The following is a 15,890-nucleotide window of genomic DNA, read 5'->3' as shown; positions in this document are numbered from 1 at the left end:
CTTGGTAGCTGGGAAAGGAGGCTACAGCTTGTCAGCTGCCTCTCTGGGCAGCACAGGACACAGAGACTTGCCAGCAGATGAGTTTTGCCCTGCTTTTCAAACCAGGCAGTTAAAGCTGTGTGTTCCTTAATGCAGCTACTTCTGTCTTACCTGGAGAGTCCCCATCCCATGTGAGCTAAGCTGCCCTTCAGGCTTGTTTGTGGTTGGATTATTGCTGATGACACTAATGGCTGCAAGAGAAAGAAAAACCTCTTCTCCACACCCAGGGGAGAGGAATTTTGACACTTTCAACCTGAGCATTGCCCCTGAGGGCCAGAGATGTTGCTGGAGAGCAGCACTGCCCTTCTCAGGAGCTACTGTGGTGCACAGAGCTGTCTGTGTGAGGGCTGGGGAAGGGGAACACGACAGGCCTGCTTGCTGTGCTGCTTCTGGCCAAGTTCAGAGGCAGTGTCTCTTCCGTGCTGCAAGGACGGTGAGTGGCTCCATTAGGTGACGTGGCTGTGCCTGCACTGAGTCAGGGCAGACACAGGAAGAGCTTCCAGGCACAGCCTCACCTCAGGCCACCCTGACCACTGTTCAGGCTCCAGTCACATGGTGATGAGCTGCTTCCTCAGAGCCCTCTCTGTGCTGCTTGCAGCAGCTGAGGAGGCAGAGGTTTGTGCGTGGTGGGCATTTCCAGGAGAGCTGGGGCGAGCAGCTGAGCAGGGAAAAGCGCCAGGTTCCGTTTGGAAAAAATCATCCCTTCTTCAAGGGTACTGCTTGCCATCACAGTGTCTTGGTTTCCCTTCTGCCTCTCTCTCCTGCTGCCCTGTTGACAGTGCCTTCAGCAGCGTGGGCTGGGCACTGGGCCAAGCAATAACCTCTGCATTTCTCTTCCCTTGCAGATGGCGCGCCCGATCCAGGTGAAGCCCGCGGACAGCGAGAGCCGTGGAGGTAGTTGTCATCTCTCCTTGTTCCTCCTTTGGTGGCCCTGTGCTTGTGAGGGGGACCAGGAAATGAGACACAGGGTCCTGACTCTGCCTTCCTCTGTATGAGGAGGAGTCTGTGTGTGGCAGAGATCTGAGGGGTGGGAGGACAGTGTAGGAACACAGCTGGACACAGCAGGCAGCTGACAGCACACCAGCTCCCAGGGGTGATGGTGTGGCTGCCCCCTCCACTCTCTTTCCCAGCTATTTGAGGGTGCCATCAGCCTGGCAGTGTCTGCCCCAGGACATTACTGAAGCACACCCGTGTGGCACTGGGGCTCCTGAAGCCTTTGGGAAGAGGTTCCTTCATTCCTACACCTGATCAGCCCAGTAAGAGCCAGATCCCTGCAGCAGCACTGGCTTTTTAATGTGTTCAGCTCACTGGTCTGCAGCTGATTCTCCTGTCTGCAGCTCCCTCCACTGCCTCCCCCATCACTGCTGAGCTGTCTCAGCCCTGCCATTCTCAGTCCTGCTGCAGCCCCCAGCACATTGTCAAGGCCAAAATGCTGTTGCAGAAAAGATCACATGGTGGGGAAATAATGTCTGAAGGGAAAGGATCCTGAGATGGAGGTGCTGCCAGCCTGCAGGGGACAGCTTGGTCAGAGCAGCATGTACTGAGAAGTTCAGAGCTGGAAGGTTGGGAACAAGAGAATCTGGTAATTTAATGGGGAGCTCTCAGCAGCTCAAATGCCTCCTCCAGGTGGAGAAGGTTTGCAACTTCAGCCCTTTCCAAACCCATTAACTCATTTTGCTTCTTTTCCTTGCCTTACCGATCTATTTCTTCTCCTTTTCTCTCCATTCCTACCTCTGCCTCTCTATGCCCTGTGCTGTTGGTGCTGCCCCTGAAAGCAGTTTAGTAGAGGCCAGAGGAGGGTTTGTGTGCTGTTGTTTTGCTGTGAGACAGCATGTCCTGCATGCTTTATTTAGGTTTTGAAGGCTTTTGTTTTACATTTCCAAACAGTTTGTAGTGACTGTCAGTTATTGCACTGTCAAGAACATGAGATATGTTTGATATATATTATGTGAATGTGTGTATTTATGGTTGTGTGATACTCCTTAAAAAAAAAAATCTATTTAAATCAGATAGAATCTGTAACTTTTGGTTATTTACTTGCACACCTAAGTTTTACTGAGGTCTGGGCATTTTACTTCAGCCCCTTGGTTTAGGGTTGAATTTAAGTCCTTATCTGTGCTATAGACAATCAAAAGAGACCAGAATCTTCAGGGTGTTTCACTGTTGAAAATGATGTTAAGAATGGATGAGAGGTCCTTTAGAGATGCCTGCAGTGGGTGATGTGGGGAGGGCTGGCTTCTCACTGGGACCTCACATAGCCTCTGGATTCAACCGTTAGGTGGTCAGCCCTTCCCCTACTACACTGATTTTAAAAAAAAAAAGAAGTTTATGTGTCTGAGTGCAACTCTGGAGTCTCTGGTATCTAATCAGGGCTGAGGCCATCTCTGCATCTCTCATTTGCTGGTGGGGCACTCCTGGGGGCTCTTCTATACACACCCACCTGATATGAAGGGCTGGGATGTGACATCTCTGATGCCTCTGTCAAATCAAGCTGGAGCAGCTCAGCAGGTTAAAAACCAGGGTGCTGATTTAGAAACAAGCTTTTGGCCAAGGCGCTGGACTCTGAAATCTCTAAGTTTATGAAAAGTGCCACATTCCCTAATGGTTGCAAATGTCGGAACATCAACTCTGCTTCCCATGGGCAAGAGCAGAAATGTTTGGAGTTTGAGCACCTCCCTCCAGGCTCCGTGCAGAGCCCAAGAACAAGCAGCTCCCACAGGATCCACGACAAACTGGATTTTTTCCTGAGGCAGGAGCAGCATCAACACAGCACCCTGTGTTTGGCTGAGACAGGTTGCTCTTCTGAAATGTTTCTGTCGTCATGCTCCACTTGTCAGAGCAGTGGCTGAACAATTTTGCAGATATGGAAAGAGCAATCCCTATAGCAATAGCCCCACACTGGCAGGAGGTGAAATAAAGATTTGGGGCAGGGCAGAAGTGTACGGGTTAGGAATTTATCAAGGAGTAGCTGCATGCATCACTGAGGCACTGCTCTACATTATCCTTGAAGGGAACCTCTTTTGTACTCACCAGGGACTGACATTTCTCAAGTGAAGCACCCTGAATTAAGAACATGACCTTAGAACGCCAGAATTCATCTCTTGGTCTGAGAGATGCTCATTTTTCTGCCAAAGGGGCAGTTTTGGCCAAGCCCTGCAGAGGCTGTGTGGGAATATCTGGATGCTCAGTGTTCCTGCACCCTGCAGAAGACATTCACTACGGAAAAGTTGGTGCCTGCATTAGTTCAGAGTGGGACTTGTGATGCTGGGCCAGACATTGTCAGCTTTTCCCTGCTCTCTGCTGGGAGCCTGCAGTGCCAGGAGGAGAGGGGCAGAGGAGTTCATGTGCTTGTCTGGAGCACTGGGCTGCAGTGATGGGGCATGACAGGTACCCAAGCCTTTAGCACTGCCCAGGGACAAGGAAGCTCTCTCTGCTCCCTGAGATGTGCTGCATCCCATCCTCAGCCAGGAGCTGCCTTCCCTCTCTCCCTGATCCTGCCTGCTGTTGGCCAGATGACATGAATTCACAGGCTTTGTAGGAGCTGTGTCCAGGAGCTTTGTAGGAGCTTTGTAGGAGCTGTGTCCAGTGCTTGTGTGCTGTCCCTTGGCCACACATTCAGCCTCAAGCCCCGGCTCGTTGCCGTGGTACCTTCAGCAGCAGCGTGGTACCTTCATCAACAGTGTGGTACCTTCAGCAGCAGCAGTGTGGTACCTTCATCAGCATTGTGGTACCTTCAGCAGCATTGTGGTACCTTCATCAGCAGCCGTGTGGTACCTTCAGCAGCAGTGTATTACCTTCATCAGCAGTGTGGTACCTTCAGCAGCAGTGTGGTACCTTCATCAACAGTGTGGTACCTTCAGCAGCAGCATTGTGGTACCTTCATCAGCAGTGTGGTACCTTCATCAGCATTGTGGTACCTTCAGCAGCAGCAGTGTGGTACCTTCAGCAGCATTGTGGTACCTTCAGCAGCAGCAGTGTGGTACCTTCATCAGCAGCATGCTCCACGCTGGCCCCTCCTGCTGCCTGCGTGGCTGACGGTGCCCAGAGCACGTTTCCATGGGAACTCGACAGTCAGAGATCACAGCGAATTTCCCCGCTTGCTGGACAGCACTGGAAATTGCCAATCAGAGGGTGAAAAGCAGGAGCTGTAGAGAAAGTGAAGGGGAAAACAGCAGGAGGGGAGGAGAGAGCTTCCAGTGCTGCAGGAATCCCTGTGGGGAGCTGAAGAACGATGGAGCTGATGACCTGAGAATGCCAGAGGGTTTGGGATGAACCTGAGAATGCCAGAGGGTTTGGGATGGGTGGTTTTAGGATCACAGCTCAGGTGGGAGGGGTTGATAGCAGATCAGGTGGAAGGGTTTGCAGCGTTGCAGCTCGGCTGGGGAGGGATGAGTCAGCCTGGATATTGTGGGAGAACAGCCCTGTTTGGAAGCTGACGGAATCGAGAGGATCCCGGATCATGGGTTGGCTCCAAGATGCAGAGAGGTAGAAGTCAGCAGCAAAGAGCCCTTTCAGAGGTGCCAGCTGCTGCAGAGGCATCCAGAGGGAACAGGCTGGATCATTTTCCTTCGTGTCATCTTCAAAACCAGCCTGTATGAAGCAGGATTCAGTGTGGAAAAAATCTCATGTTGTCAGTGATTTCATTCCTTTTTACTATTGCTCTTCTTGGTATTCAGAAAATATTCCAAACCCATAGGTGTGTGTATTTGTATTTGCCTTTATAGCTTAAGTCCGTAAGGTGTCACAGTTTTAACCTGTGCTGCATAGCCAAGAAAACTGGCTTTTTTTTCTTCCAAATTCCAAAAAGGAAAGCTGAAATTCCCACATGAAGGTGGGGCTTCCAAAAGGTTCTATTAGTGAGCCCTATCACACAGCAGAAGACCTGTAAAGCTGCAGGGATGGAGCAGTCACTGTTTCAATTTTCCCACAGGGCAGGGTAAAGAAAAATGCTTTTGATTCAACAGAAATGATGTGAGGAAGAAACCACAGGAATTACCTAGGAAATTTGAGGGCTCTCTGAAGGGAAAAATAATGAGCAACTTGTAATTTGATGTTGATTTGATTGCAAGGTGTAGGATAACTGGCTTTCCCAGACATCTCAACACTCCTTGCCCCAGCCAGCCAGGGATCCCTGAAGAGAAAGGCAAGAATATCAGGTGCATTTCTGGTTGTCCAATTTTTGCCCACAGTTATTTGCCTGCTAGTTCAAAGGACAGAGGATTATTTCACTGCACCTAAAGTCAGTGCAAGTGTTTCCCAATGGATTTCTCCCCTGTGTTGATGATTTTTTTAAGGAGCTCCCCATGTTTGCCACCCAAAGGCTGCAGCATGTCTGAAAAAAGGCCTGGTTGCAGCTGCAATGGAGATTCAGGGTAGAGGAAGGAGGAACCCCCCAGACCTCCAGTGTCCCCTGCCATGGCCAAACTGGGCTCACATCTGACACCAGGTGATGTCAGGCACACCACAGAGCTGCTGCTCCTTTAGTTTCCATGCTCCTCTTCACTGCCCAGTAAATCTCTTCCTGTCCAGTCCCCTTTTTTTCAGCCCCTCTCTTCCAATCCGATTTTTCACCTTCTCTGTGTGCTGTTTTCTGATTGTTTTGACCACCAGGACTCCTGAGCTGGCCCTTGTGGGGGCAGGTGCTGTCTCCCTGCTCAGAAGGCAGCTGAACAGCACCTGCTTTATGAACTCCTGTGCCTTGGCTGGGGATTATTGGGCATCACCAATTTCAATGGACTCAGTCAGCTGAAATAATGTCTCCAAAGGAAGCCACTGCCATGCAGGTGCAGGGAGAAATTAGAAAGGATCACAAGGAAGACAGAGAGGATGAAATTCCCATGAGTGTAGTTACCCAGGGATTCATGAAAATGGGGAAGCTGGGAAACTTGGCCTTTAAAAAAATACAAAAAAACATATATTTCAGCCATTTCTAGTTATATAAATCAGGAGTATCTGCTTGGGAGTGGGTTCAGAGCCTGGGCTGCAGCACTTCTAACACTTCATGTGTGTGCTGGACACAAATGGCACATGTCTGCCTGGGGCTACAGGAGAGCTGTGCCTGGCTGAGGCTGTGCTGGGGCTCTGGGGCAGGGTGAGGTGTCTGCATGCTGGATGAGGTGCCTGGCTGCACATTCCTCTTGCTCACTAAGGAATTTCATTCTGGAAGATATCTTTGGGGGCTGGGGATGTACAAGTGTGTTCCAGGACGTGCGTGAGCCTTTTGCTCATCCATTAGTGCTGCTTGTGTGCATCTGCTTTTGTGGGAAGGAGCCATGGCACGAGTAGGTCCTGCCTGTGTGTGCTGCTGAGTGCACTGCACCTGGCTGAGCAGCAGGGAGGGTGCCTTCCTTCCTTACCTGAGCCAAGAGGAGCCTGGCAGGGGCTGGGGCGAGCCTTGGTGACAGTGTGAATGTGTCATGTGCCATCCTTGCCTGGCATCCCTCCACAGCACCCCCCTGGAGCTGCTGTGCTGCTGTAGCTCCAAGACCTGTTGTTTTTCAGGTCACTGCACTCTCGAGCAGAGAGCAGCTCCTTTGCTATTGCCCCTGACGTGCGTCACATTGCATTGGTTTGGTTGGAGCCAGCCCCTCTGATCCTGTCGCTGGCAATAAGGAATCCTCTGGCACTGCTGCTCCACAGCCACATCCTGACACCTTCCCTCCTGTGGGTCCTGTCTCCCCACTCAGATCTGGGGCAGTGGGGGAGGGTTAATTCTGTTTCCTGGCAAAAATTGAGGCTGGGCTGGCGTTTGGGCTGGGATTTCGGTGTTGTGCTGTTTTACTGCTGCTCAGAACAGTCTGGGGACACAAACTGCTGTGTTTGTGCTTGGCTGGACAGCATCAGGCATGGGATGGGCTCCTGTGGGTGCTGAGCTGGGGAGAGAGTGAAGAAGGCACTCTGCCCCTTCCTTGCCTCCATACTTACCCATCCCAACAAAACCATAATCCTCACTTCTCTCTCTGAGGAGGAACCCGGAAGGAAGCTGAGCTCAAAGTCCTGGAGGTGTTGGCCACTCCTGCAGCTCCTGCCAGTGTGACACGGGTACACAGTGCCACTGGAGAGAGGGGAGCAGGGACCATGGAGCTGATGGTTGGCCTTCACCCAGCTGTAGGATTTAGGTGATCCTACAGTGAGGCAGATTGGGACCCAGAACGGCAGGGTTTATCCCAAGCCTTGGGGGACAGCTGGTTAGATTAGAGTGGGGAAGGGAAAATGGAAATCAAGGTGCTTGGTTACATGGCAGCTAAGGAAATGGTGGTCTTGGAGAGAAGGAAAAGGAAACAGAAGTCAAAGGTCCTGGAATGTATCAGCCTGCCTGGGTTGGTCTGCTGTATTACCTAAGGCACCTGTTGGACTTCACCTGCTGATCAACAGAAATGGGATTGCCCAGACAGTTTTTCTTACTATAATTTCTTTTGGATTATTCGAAGGAAAAGGCTAATAAATAAAAGGAAATTATGAATCCTTTGTTTTCCATTGGGGAGGGTAGGACAGAGGAAGCCACACAAACCCTTGAAGGTGTGAGCAGCTTGGGCAGACCCTGCATTTTCACCCCAGAAGCATTTCAGCCAACAGCAAACTATTTCCATGCCAGGCATGTTTTTAACACCAGGCTGTTTTGTGCTTAAGTGTTCCTCTCCTGCTCTGGACTGCAAGCCTCATAGAAGGTTGATGTTTCTGTGTTTGCCCCTAGGGGACAGGAAGCTCTTTGTGGGCATGTTAAATAAGCAGCAGTCTGAGGATGACGTGCTCCGGCTCTTTGAACCGTTTGGGGTCATTGATGAATGCACGGTGCTCCGTGGACCTGATGGGAACAGCAAAGGTGTGAACCCTCTGTGTGTCCTGCCCTTTGTCCCTGCCCTGGGTAGGGCCCACCAGCCTCACTTCCCACTGGGGCACTCATTCTCCTCCCTGTATTTAGGGGAACCCATAAACCAGCCAGGAATAGGGAGCAGGGCAGGAAGAGTCCTGTGCTGCCAGGAGGGACTGGGGAAGGTGGGCAGAGGCTGAGGGAGCAGGAGGGGAAGCAGAGCACGATGAGTAGCTGAACTGTCAGGGTCACTCTGAGCCTGTTCTGTCCACCTGGGGCTGCAGGTTGAAGTGTTTGTACCCACAATGAGGAGTCCACGGAGAATTTGGGGAAGAGGTGAGCAGGGGCAAGGGTGGAGATGGTGTCATCATCTGTAGAGTATATCATTGGAGTAATAATTTGAGACCCTTCCTCTTTTTTCCAGGATAGAGGACTTGGGATGAGTCAACCTTTTTGTTCCCTGCTTCCTTGGGGTGGCTTTCCTTTGCCTTACCTGAGATACAGACACTGTCTCTTGCGTGATGGCACTTTCACAGCAGTCCTGTCACTGCAATCTCCTGTGCTCTTTCTGTCCCTTTCCAGGCTGTGCTTTTGTAAAGTTCTCATCTCACACAGAGGCTCAGGCAGCAATCCACGCACTCCATGGCAGCCAGACAATGCCCGTGAGTATAAGGCAGGGGACCTCCCCTCTTCCTAATCCTTGTCCCACTTCCCTGCTCCAGGGACCTCCCCACACTCTCCAAAAATCCACGACAGGTTCAGCAGCAGTGCCCACTGGTGTGGCTGGGAGGTGTGTGGGTGTGTGTGTGCACGTCTGTGCTCCACTCAGAGTGACCATCCTGTCCTCTGGGCTGCTGTTTGTGGCCGTGTTCCTCCAGACTGGGAGGGACAGCACTCACAGCTGTAAAAGCCAAATAAAAGAGAGCCAAAAATCAGGCCGTGATTTTGGGTTGGAAACAGCTACCTGTTCAAAAGTGAACAAGGGTGAAAGCTGACAGTTCAGCCACATGGGTGGTCAGGGCTTCAGTGTCTGAGCACTCCTTGGCTTCTCTGATTTAGGCAGTAGAGGAGGCCCCCGGGGCGGGCTGGGTGTGGGTGGGAGCCCTTTGTGCCTTGTGTGGGGCTGTGTGGCTGCAGCTGGTCCTTCCTGTGCAAGTGGAGCTGCAGCTGTGGCCTCATCTCTGGCAATCTCCAGCCTGAATTTGGGCCACCTCATGGACAGGACAGTGCAGTGCTGCAGCCAGGGAATTCCCACCTGCCTGGAGCTGCTCTGCCTGTCCAGCCAAGCTCAGGGTGGTGCCATCGATGCCCTGGGTGTTCCTGGCTGCAGCATCACCTGGTGGGAGCAGCCAGGGATGTGTGCATCCACCTAGGCAGCTGTGTGAGAGGGAAGGGTTGGATGGACAGACAGGTGGGGAAGGGCACAGCTCAGCTTCCAGGCAGCTCCCCAGCACTTCCACGCCAATATTTGCTCTTCTGCTCCTCTTCCCACTCCTCTCTGCTGCCTGTCCTGCCCCGTCCTCCCTTGCCTGACCACTGACTCTCTGGCTGTCCCACGCTTCTTCTCTCCTGCCTCCTCTCTGTCTCCTCTCTCTGTGCCTAGGGTGCCTCCTCCAGTCTAGTGGTGAAGTTTGCTGACACAGATAAGGAGAGGACCCTGCGCCGTATGCAGCAAATGGTGGGGCAGCTGGGCATTTTCACTCCATCTCTCTCCCTGCCGTTCAGCCCATACAGCGCCTATGCGCAGGCTGTGAGTATCCCGCGGGGCTGGGGGGGGAACGCTGCCCTGCTGGCCCCGGGCAGCCCCTGGGACACCTCCAACTCAGCTCCTGCACCTCTGGGAAAGCTTCTTCCCAGCCCCTGGCAGCGCTCCTGGCTCCCTTCAGCACTCAGCTGCCTTGTCCTGCAGAGTTTTTGTGCGTTTTTCTCCTGGAAATGGGGGGCAGGGGAGAGCTGGGGCCTCCTCAAAGTGAGCCTGGGATTTCTCTGATTTTGTTGGAGGTGTTGGGAGCAGGTCAGTCATGACCCATTTCCTTTCTGTCTTGTTATGAGGAGAGTTCAGAGCCTTGGTTCCTGGGTGACGTCTGACACACCTGTGATACCAACTTGTGAACCCTTCCTCTGGCTCTGTGACACAAATGTGTGTCTCTCTGGGTTTGGAGCAGCCTGAGAGCTCTGGGACCCAGCTTTACGAGTTCATTTCTCTGCTGGCATTCCCAGGAGGGCCCTATTTCCCTCAGTGCTGTCTTTGGCTCCCAGATTCTCTCACTTGGCCAGTGGGACTGTGGAGTTTGCAAGGTGCTGGAGAGGGAGCAGTGGGTAGCAGAGAGCCAGAGGTGTTTCAGCAGCCTGGCTGTGCTTTGGGTTTTAGTGAGAGAACCTCCTTGCCTTGGAGCCATGCTGGCAATTGCCACTGATGTTCGAGGTAGGTCCCAAACTCAACAAGTCCCAGATCAGCTGTGGTGGAGCATTGTTTGAGCCTCCTTGGTGACTGTCATTTTCAGGTCTCTGCTACCAAGTGTAAAACCCATGGAAAGAAACTCAGAAATTGCTCAAGGCATGAGAGATTCTTGTGTTGACAAAGAACTCAAAAGTAGACTCTGTTACTGAAAGTAATTTCCTAGGGGGGAGTGCAAATAAACCTGTTCTTCTTGTGTATGTGGACACCTCTCCTCTGGCTTCAGCAGCTCCTTGATGTGCCTTCCTTTCATTCACGTGACAGAGGAGGAACTGCTTCTCAGTTGTTGGCTGTTTCCTCAAAGATTCCCCAGAAACTGCCAAATGCATTTTAAGTGTGTGACAAAAGTATGGATGAGAAAAAAAGGAAATACATATGAGGCTCCATAACTTAGGGGAAATTTGCAAGCCAAACATAGAATTGATCCAACACAGATTATATGAAGGACCCTTTGTCACCAGGCACCACCTTTTGCAGGATCCTTCTTCTCTGTCCAGGAGCCAGAGGTCAGAATTGTAGCCAGCCATGAGATGAACATCCTGGTGTGTCTCCTGCTGTCCTAGAGATGCCTCTGACTTGGGCATGGTGTGCTGGTGAAGAAGGCAGGGATGGACCACACAGTGAGGTTATGATGGCAGGAGGTGCTTTATCAGCTTGAGGTCCATGCTGTGTAAGGAGGAAGAGCAGTGAGAGTTTCCAGACTCGGCCTTTCAATCTTCAGGAAGCCCTGCTGATGACAAGAAGGCAGTCAGGCCTAAGCTGTGCCTCCTTGCTTGTCTGCATCTTCTTTCTCCTCAGTTGTGTCTGTTACTGTGTTGCTCTCTCTGATTCTTCACTGGCCTTCCTGCTCTGTGACTTTGTTTTGGCTTTCCCCTTGACTTGAGACTCAGCCTGTCTCCTGCTTTTTTGGGATTTTCCCCTTCCTTTCCTTTTACTTCCCACTGGGTTTGGTTCTCCTTTTTTTTTTTCCCTGAGGCACTGACCTCACACCTGACTCTTTCTTCTCTTGTGCCATCCTTGTCTTTGGTCTCCCTTGTGGAGGAGAGATCCCAGCCAGTCCACACACACACACAGTGCCACCATCAGAGGGAGAGGGAATCAGCCCTTTGGAATGCCACCTAACATCTCTGCAAGTGGGGGCAAAAGGGAGGGATTTCCTTGCTGAATCTCCTGATGGTTCCTCAGAATGCTCTGCCATGGGCAGCCCTTGGCAGCTGGGACTTCCCCTTGGCTCAGGGGAAGCCCAAAATCCCTCCTGCCTTCCTGATTCTGGGCTTGGAGGAGTAAATGCTGCACCCAAGGTCCCCCCAGGGCTGGGAGATGCAGCTGACCATTCTGGTTTCTGACAATTCTGGTTTCTGACCGTTCTGGTTTCTAACCATTCTGGATGTGGCTGAACCAGACTGACAGGAGCAAGAGCTGCTGGGGTGAACTGGTGCATCTGAGGCCTCACAGGTTCTTGTGGCCATAATTTAATACACAACAGCTTCCTCTCCCTGTCCCCACTGGGTTTGCTGAGTTACCAAGCCAAAGTGGTCCCCAGAGGTTTAGGAAGAAGTTTGGAGCCTGGGCTGTTTTTGGATTGTTTTCAGTTGTCTGTTTTAAATTTATATTAATAACCTTCTTCTTCAAAAACTATTTCAAATTAAAAATGAAATAATCATACACTAAGCTCAGTCTAAAGTTATTCAGATCTATGCAAATATGCAAAATAAGGTACTTAAAATGTCAAACAGTTCATGTTAGCTGAAACTGTATGAAAAAGTCTCATCTGGGAAGTACAACTGGCTAAGCATCTGAAAGCAGTTTATTTCAGTGCTCAAATCAGGTTTTGATCCCAGGTGCTTCTGCAAATGAGTTCATTTTATTCAACAAGTTAGTTCAGGTGGACTCAGGGAAATGTTTGGGAGCTGAAAAAAATTTATCAATAAAAAAGAGGCCTGAAGTCTTAAAAAGGCAGCTAGAGCAATTTACTAAGTGCTTATAATGCTTGAGTATTTCTTGTATATCAAAAATCAATTAGTTCCAAACACAAAACATAATTTGTTCGCACCTCCTCCCCTTTTATTTCTGCTCTTATGGTTCATTATGGTAATTTTATGTAAGTGATGAGAACAATTCCAGAGTGCCAGTTTGGTGCTCCTGTAGCTGGATGGAGCCTTGGTCCAGCCAGAGCCTGGCACAGAAGAGGCATTAATGAGAAAAGAGAAGATCAATATTCACATAGTGAGTAGGAAACGTGCTGGTTCCTGCACCCTGGAGTGGGGTCAGGAGCAGGAGCTCACGGGGTCTTGCACAGAGGCTCAGCAGGGCCCTGTGACCCCGGGAGGCCTCGTTCCACTGCAGCCCTGGCTCGGGGTGGCTCCCAGGGGATCCCAGCCCAGCCCCAGGGGAGCCAGGGTGGTGTGGAGGTGACCAGAGAGGTCACCAGGGCTTGTCCTTCCTGGAATGGCACAGGAGTGACCCCTGTGCTGTCAGAGCCCCGCGCTGGGGCGGGCCTGGGAGCACTCACCCATCCCCAAAAAGGGCTCCAGCCAATTTCACCCAGGAGCTTTGCTTGTTCCAGCTTACAGAGGCAGCCCTGCCATGAAATTCCTCTTCTGTTTGTGCTAAAGCCACGATCAGCTTCTGTGTGAGGAAATTGGGGGTTTAGCTGGCCACAAACTTCTCACAGTTACCTGCTCCTTCGGCTGAGCCCTGGCCCCAGCTGCCTTCCTGAGTTCAGCCCTTGGTGAAGAGGTGGGTTCCTGGAGAGCTCTGTGTTTGTGTTGCAGAACAGACAGTGGGGTGTGCCAATGTCAGGAAGATTTTTGTTGTTTCCTTGGGCTTTGCCTTGCTCACCCTTCAGCTCCTTCTGAGGAACTCAGGTTTCCCAAGGGCCATGCCTGAGCATCCCCTGCTCTTCTTGCTTGATGTCAAGACAAAGCTGATAAATGGCTGGATAATTTTGCATCCAGAATGAAGTGTTCCTTGCCAGTGCACTCTGAGGGCATCTTGTGCTCCCACTGATGGTCAAACATGGACCAGAAGGATTTTTCTTCTCTTAACCCTCCTGCCAACCCTCCCACCCTTCCTTTTGCATCTCTGCCATGGCAGGTGTGTCATGGCACCACGAGGAGCTGATGTCCCCCAGCCCCAGGGTGCAGACCAGTGCCAGGTGACAGCCTGAGCTCAGGGGTTTGTGGGCCAGAGCTCAGAGGGCAAAGCAGGCCAGGAGAGCTGGGCCTGGGCACACAGCTGGTGCCCGTGCCAGAGCGAGCCCTGCGTGTCCCAGCACGATCTGCTCGTGGAGGCTGGGCAAAAGCAGAGGGATCTGGGCCCTGTTCCTCGAGGCAAAGCTGTGTTATTAAATCTGTGTTATTAAAGCTGTGTTATTAAATCTGCCACTGTCCTGGCAGAAGTGACCAGGGAGAGGGGCCTGTGCCTGACAGTGCAGGGGCCTGTGGGGAGATGGTGCTGCTGGGTGCCGGGAGCACAGCCCTGACCTGCTGCAGGAGCTCTCTGAGCCAAAAGGGGCCTGTCCCCAGCTGAGTGAGCCACAACCCCTCGGGGCTGCTGGCCCACGGAGAGGGTGAGGCATGGGGGTGCCCAGCCGTGGCCCTGGCTTTGTGTTCGGGGATGCCCCCTGAGCTGTGTCCCCTGCCTGCAGGACAGGGTGGCTCTCACGGGTGGCCACGTCGGCAGGGACAGCAGCTGTGTGAGCACATGGCTGCAGGGACCTCGTGGGCCCTGGGGAGGACAGCCACCACTGCCCACCCCAGCAGGTCTGGCTGTGTCTGGGGAAGCTCCAGGGCAGGTGGCAGCACCTGGGGGAGGTGACAGCCAGGCTGGTGTCACAGCCTCCCCCAGCTCTGCAGGGCCCTGGCAGCAGGAGGCCCTGACTGCACGGTCCTGCTTTGCAGCTGATGCAGCAGCAGACCACGGTTCTCTCCACCTCCCACGGCAGCTACCTGAGCCCGGGCGTCGCCTTCTCCCCGTGCCACATCCAGCAGATCGGGGCCGTCAGTCTCAACGGGCTGCCAGCCACTCCCATTGCACCAGCGTCAGGTGAGGCCTCCCCGGGCAGGGACCCCCTGGCCCAGCACCCACAGGGCCCACCCAGGTAAAAGAGTTCTGCACCTCCAGGCCAGCAGCTGCATTAGCTCGCTGCTTCCCAGCAGTGCAGCCTCTGAGCACAGCAGTCTCTGCACAAATTCCTGCACCTCCCCCCGACACCCTCACATGTTCAGCACACATCTTCTTGCCCTACAGCCGTGCATTGTTGCTGCAGTTTTAGTAAAGAAGGACTGGGTTGCCAGGATTGCACTTGACTCAGATCAGCTGCTGTTCAGGGCTGCTGTTCATGATCATTGTCCCGCAGCAATAATGCATGTTGGGTTCAAACCCCTGTCAGAGCAAGCGTGTGTCATGCCAGGTACTGTGCAATCCCAGATCAAAGGTGTTGCCCCCAAAGCTCTGACAGCACTCAGGACTGGCAGTTCTTCTCACACTCTTCCCACTAGTGCTGCCTCTTAATTTTGTGAAGGCTCTAGCACCAGTCTGTCATCTCCATGTGCCAAGGAGAAGAGTTAATGGCTTCATACACAGCAGTCTTGCCAGGCAGGTGGAAGGGAGGAGCAGGGGCTTTGTGGGACCCTGACTTTCATGGATATCCTCTCTTCTTGCTCTCCAGGGCTACATTCACCACCTCTCCTGGGAACAGCGGCCATGCCAGGACTGGTGGCACCTATTTCCAATGGATTCACTGGAGTGGTACCATTCCCAAATGGGCATCCAACCTTGGAAACAGTTTACACCAATGGCCTTGTGCCATATTCAGGTATTGAGAGCAATAAAAAAAAGCCCACCATGCAGAGACCTGAGGAACTGCAATTAGTTCTTCTTCTCTGGATTCCCCAGACTTTTGTAGCTCCCTCCCAGCCAGGCACTGAGACTCACTTGGGGGCGAGGGTGGGAAAAAACACTACACACAGACACACAGAATGCATGAGTGATTCCCTTTGCTGTGCTTCTAATTGTGTTTTTCTCTGCAGCCCAGAGCCCTTCAGTAGCAGAGACTTTGCACCCAGCCTTCACAGGAGTTCAGCAGTATGCAGGTACCAGCTTCCCTTGTCTCCCTCAGGCCCTTGTGTGGCTGACCAGATCCTCAGGTAAATGGTTTCTTCTGTCTCCTTGGGCTACAGCTGTGTATCCAACCACCACCATCACCCCCATTGCACAGAGCATCCCTCAGCAGCCTCCCATCCTGCAGCAGCAGCAGCGAGAAGGTGAGGAGCAGAGTGGGAATAGGGGTGTCCAGTGGCATGGGTGGGATTTGTGGAGCTCATCTTCTGCACAATAGAGCCCATGGAGAGGAGCTAGCACTGATTTTTGTCCACTGATCTTTAATGCTGGGGCTGGGGTATGGAAACCAGCACATGTCTGCAGTGAGTGGGCTGGGAAGGATCACAGGATGTTTCCTGACCTCGTGTCTGGCCAGATGCTGCCAGGTGCAGATGGGCAGTAGGCTCTGGAACACCTTTCACGCCAAAGGGGATGAGAGTCAGCACCTTCCCTGTGCAAAGAGCACCTTCCCAGGGGCAA

The 15,890-nt window shown here is 52.5% G+C and overlaps 1 protein-coding gene across 2 annotated transcripts in view; it reads left to right on the top strand.

Moving 5' to 3' along the window:
* CELF5 (CUGBP Elav-like family member 5) overlaps positions 1 to 15,890 on the top strand; it is a 37,087-nt gene that overhangs the window by 17,005 nt on the left and 4,192 nt on the right. Inside the window, exons 3-10 of one of the 2 annotated variants that reach the window (XM_021540135.3) lie at positions 885 to 933; positions 7,733 to 7,861; positions 8,432 to 8,511; positions 9,453 to 9,599; positions 14,210 to 14,354; positions 14,980 to 15,126; positions 15,341 to 15,403; positions 15,491 to 15,574. In XM_021540135.3, coding sequence (XP_021395810.1) covers positions 885 to 933; positions 7,733 to 7,861; positions 8,432 to 8,511; positions 9,453 to 9,599; positions 14,210 to 14,354; positions 14,980 to 15,126; positions 15,341 to 15,403; positions 15,491 to 15,574 — 844 coding nt within the window. Of the gene's footprint in view, positions 1 to 884; positions 937 to 7,732; positions 7,862 to 8,431; positions 8,512 to 9,452; positions 9,600 to 14,209; positions 14,355 to 14,979; positions 15,127 to 15,340; positions 15,404 to 15,490; positions 15,575 to 15,890 lie in introns of both variants that reach the window. The other variant, XM_021540134.3, reaches the window with a different exon arrangement.

The sequence above is a fragment of the Lonchura striata genome, chromosome 28, assembly GCF_046129695.1.
Source record: "Lonchura striata isolate bLonStr1 chromosome 28, bLonStr1.mat, whole genome shotgun sequence".
NCBI classification, from domain to species: domain Eukaryota; kingdom Metazoa; phylum Chordata; class Aves; order Passeriformes; family Estrildidae; genus Lonchura; species Lonchura striata.
This window is presented reverse-complemented; position numbering and strand designations above follow the sequence as displayed.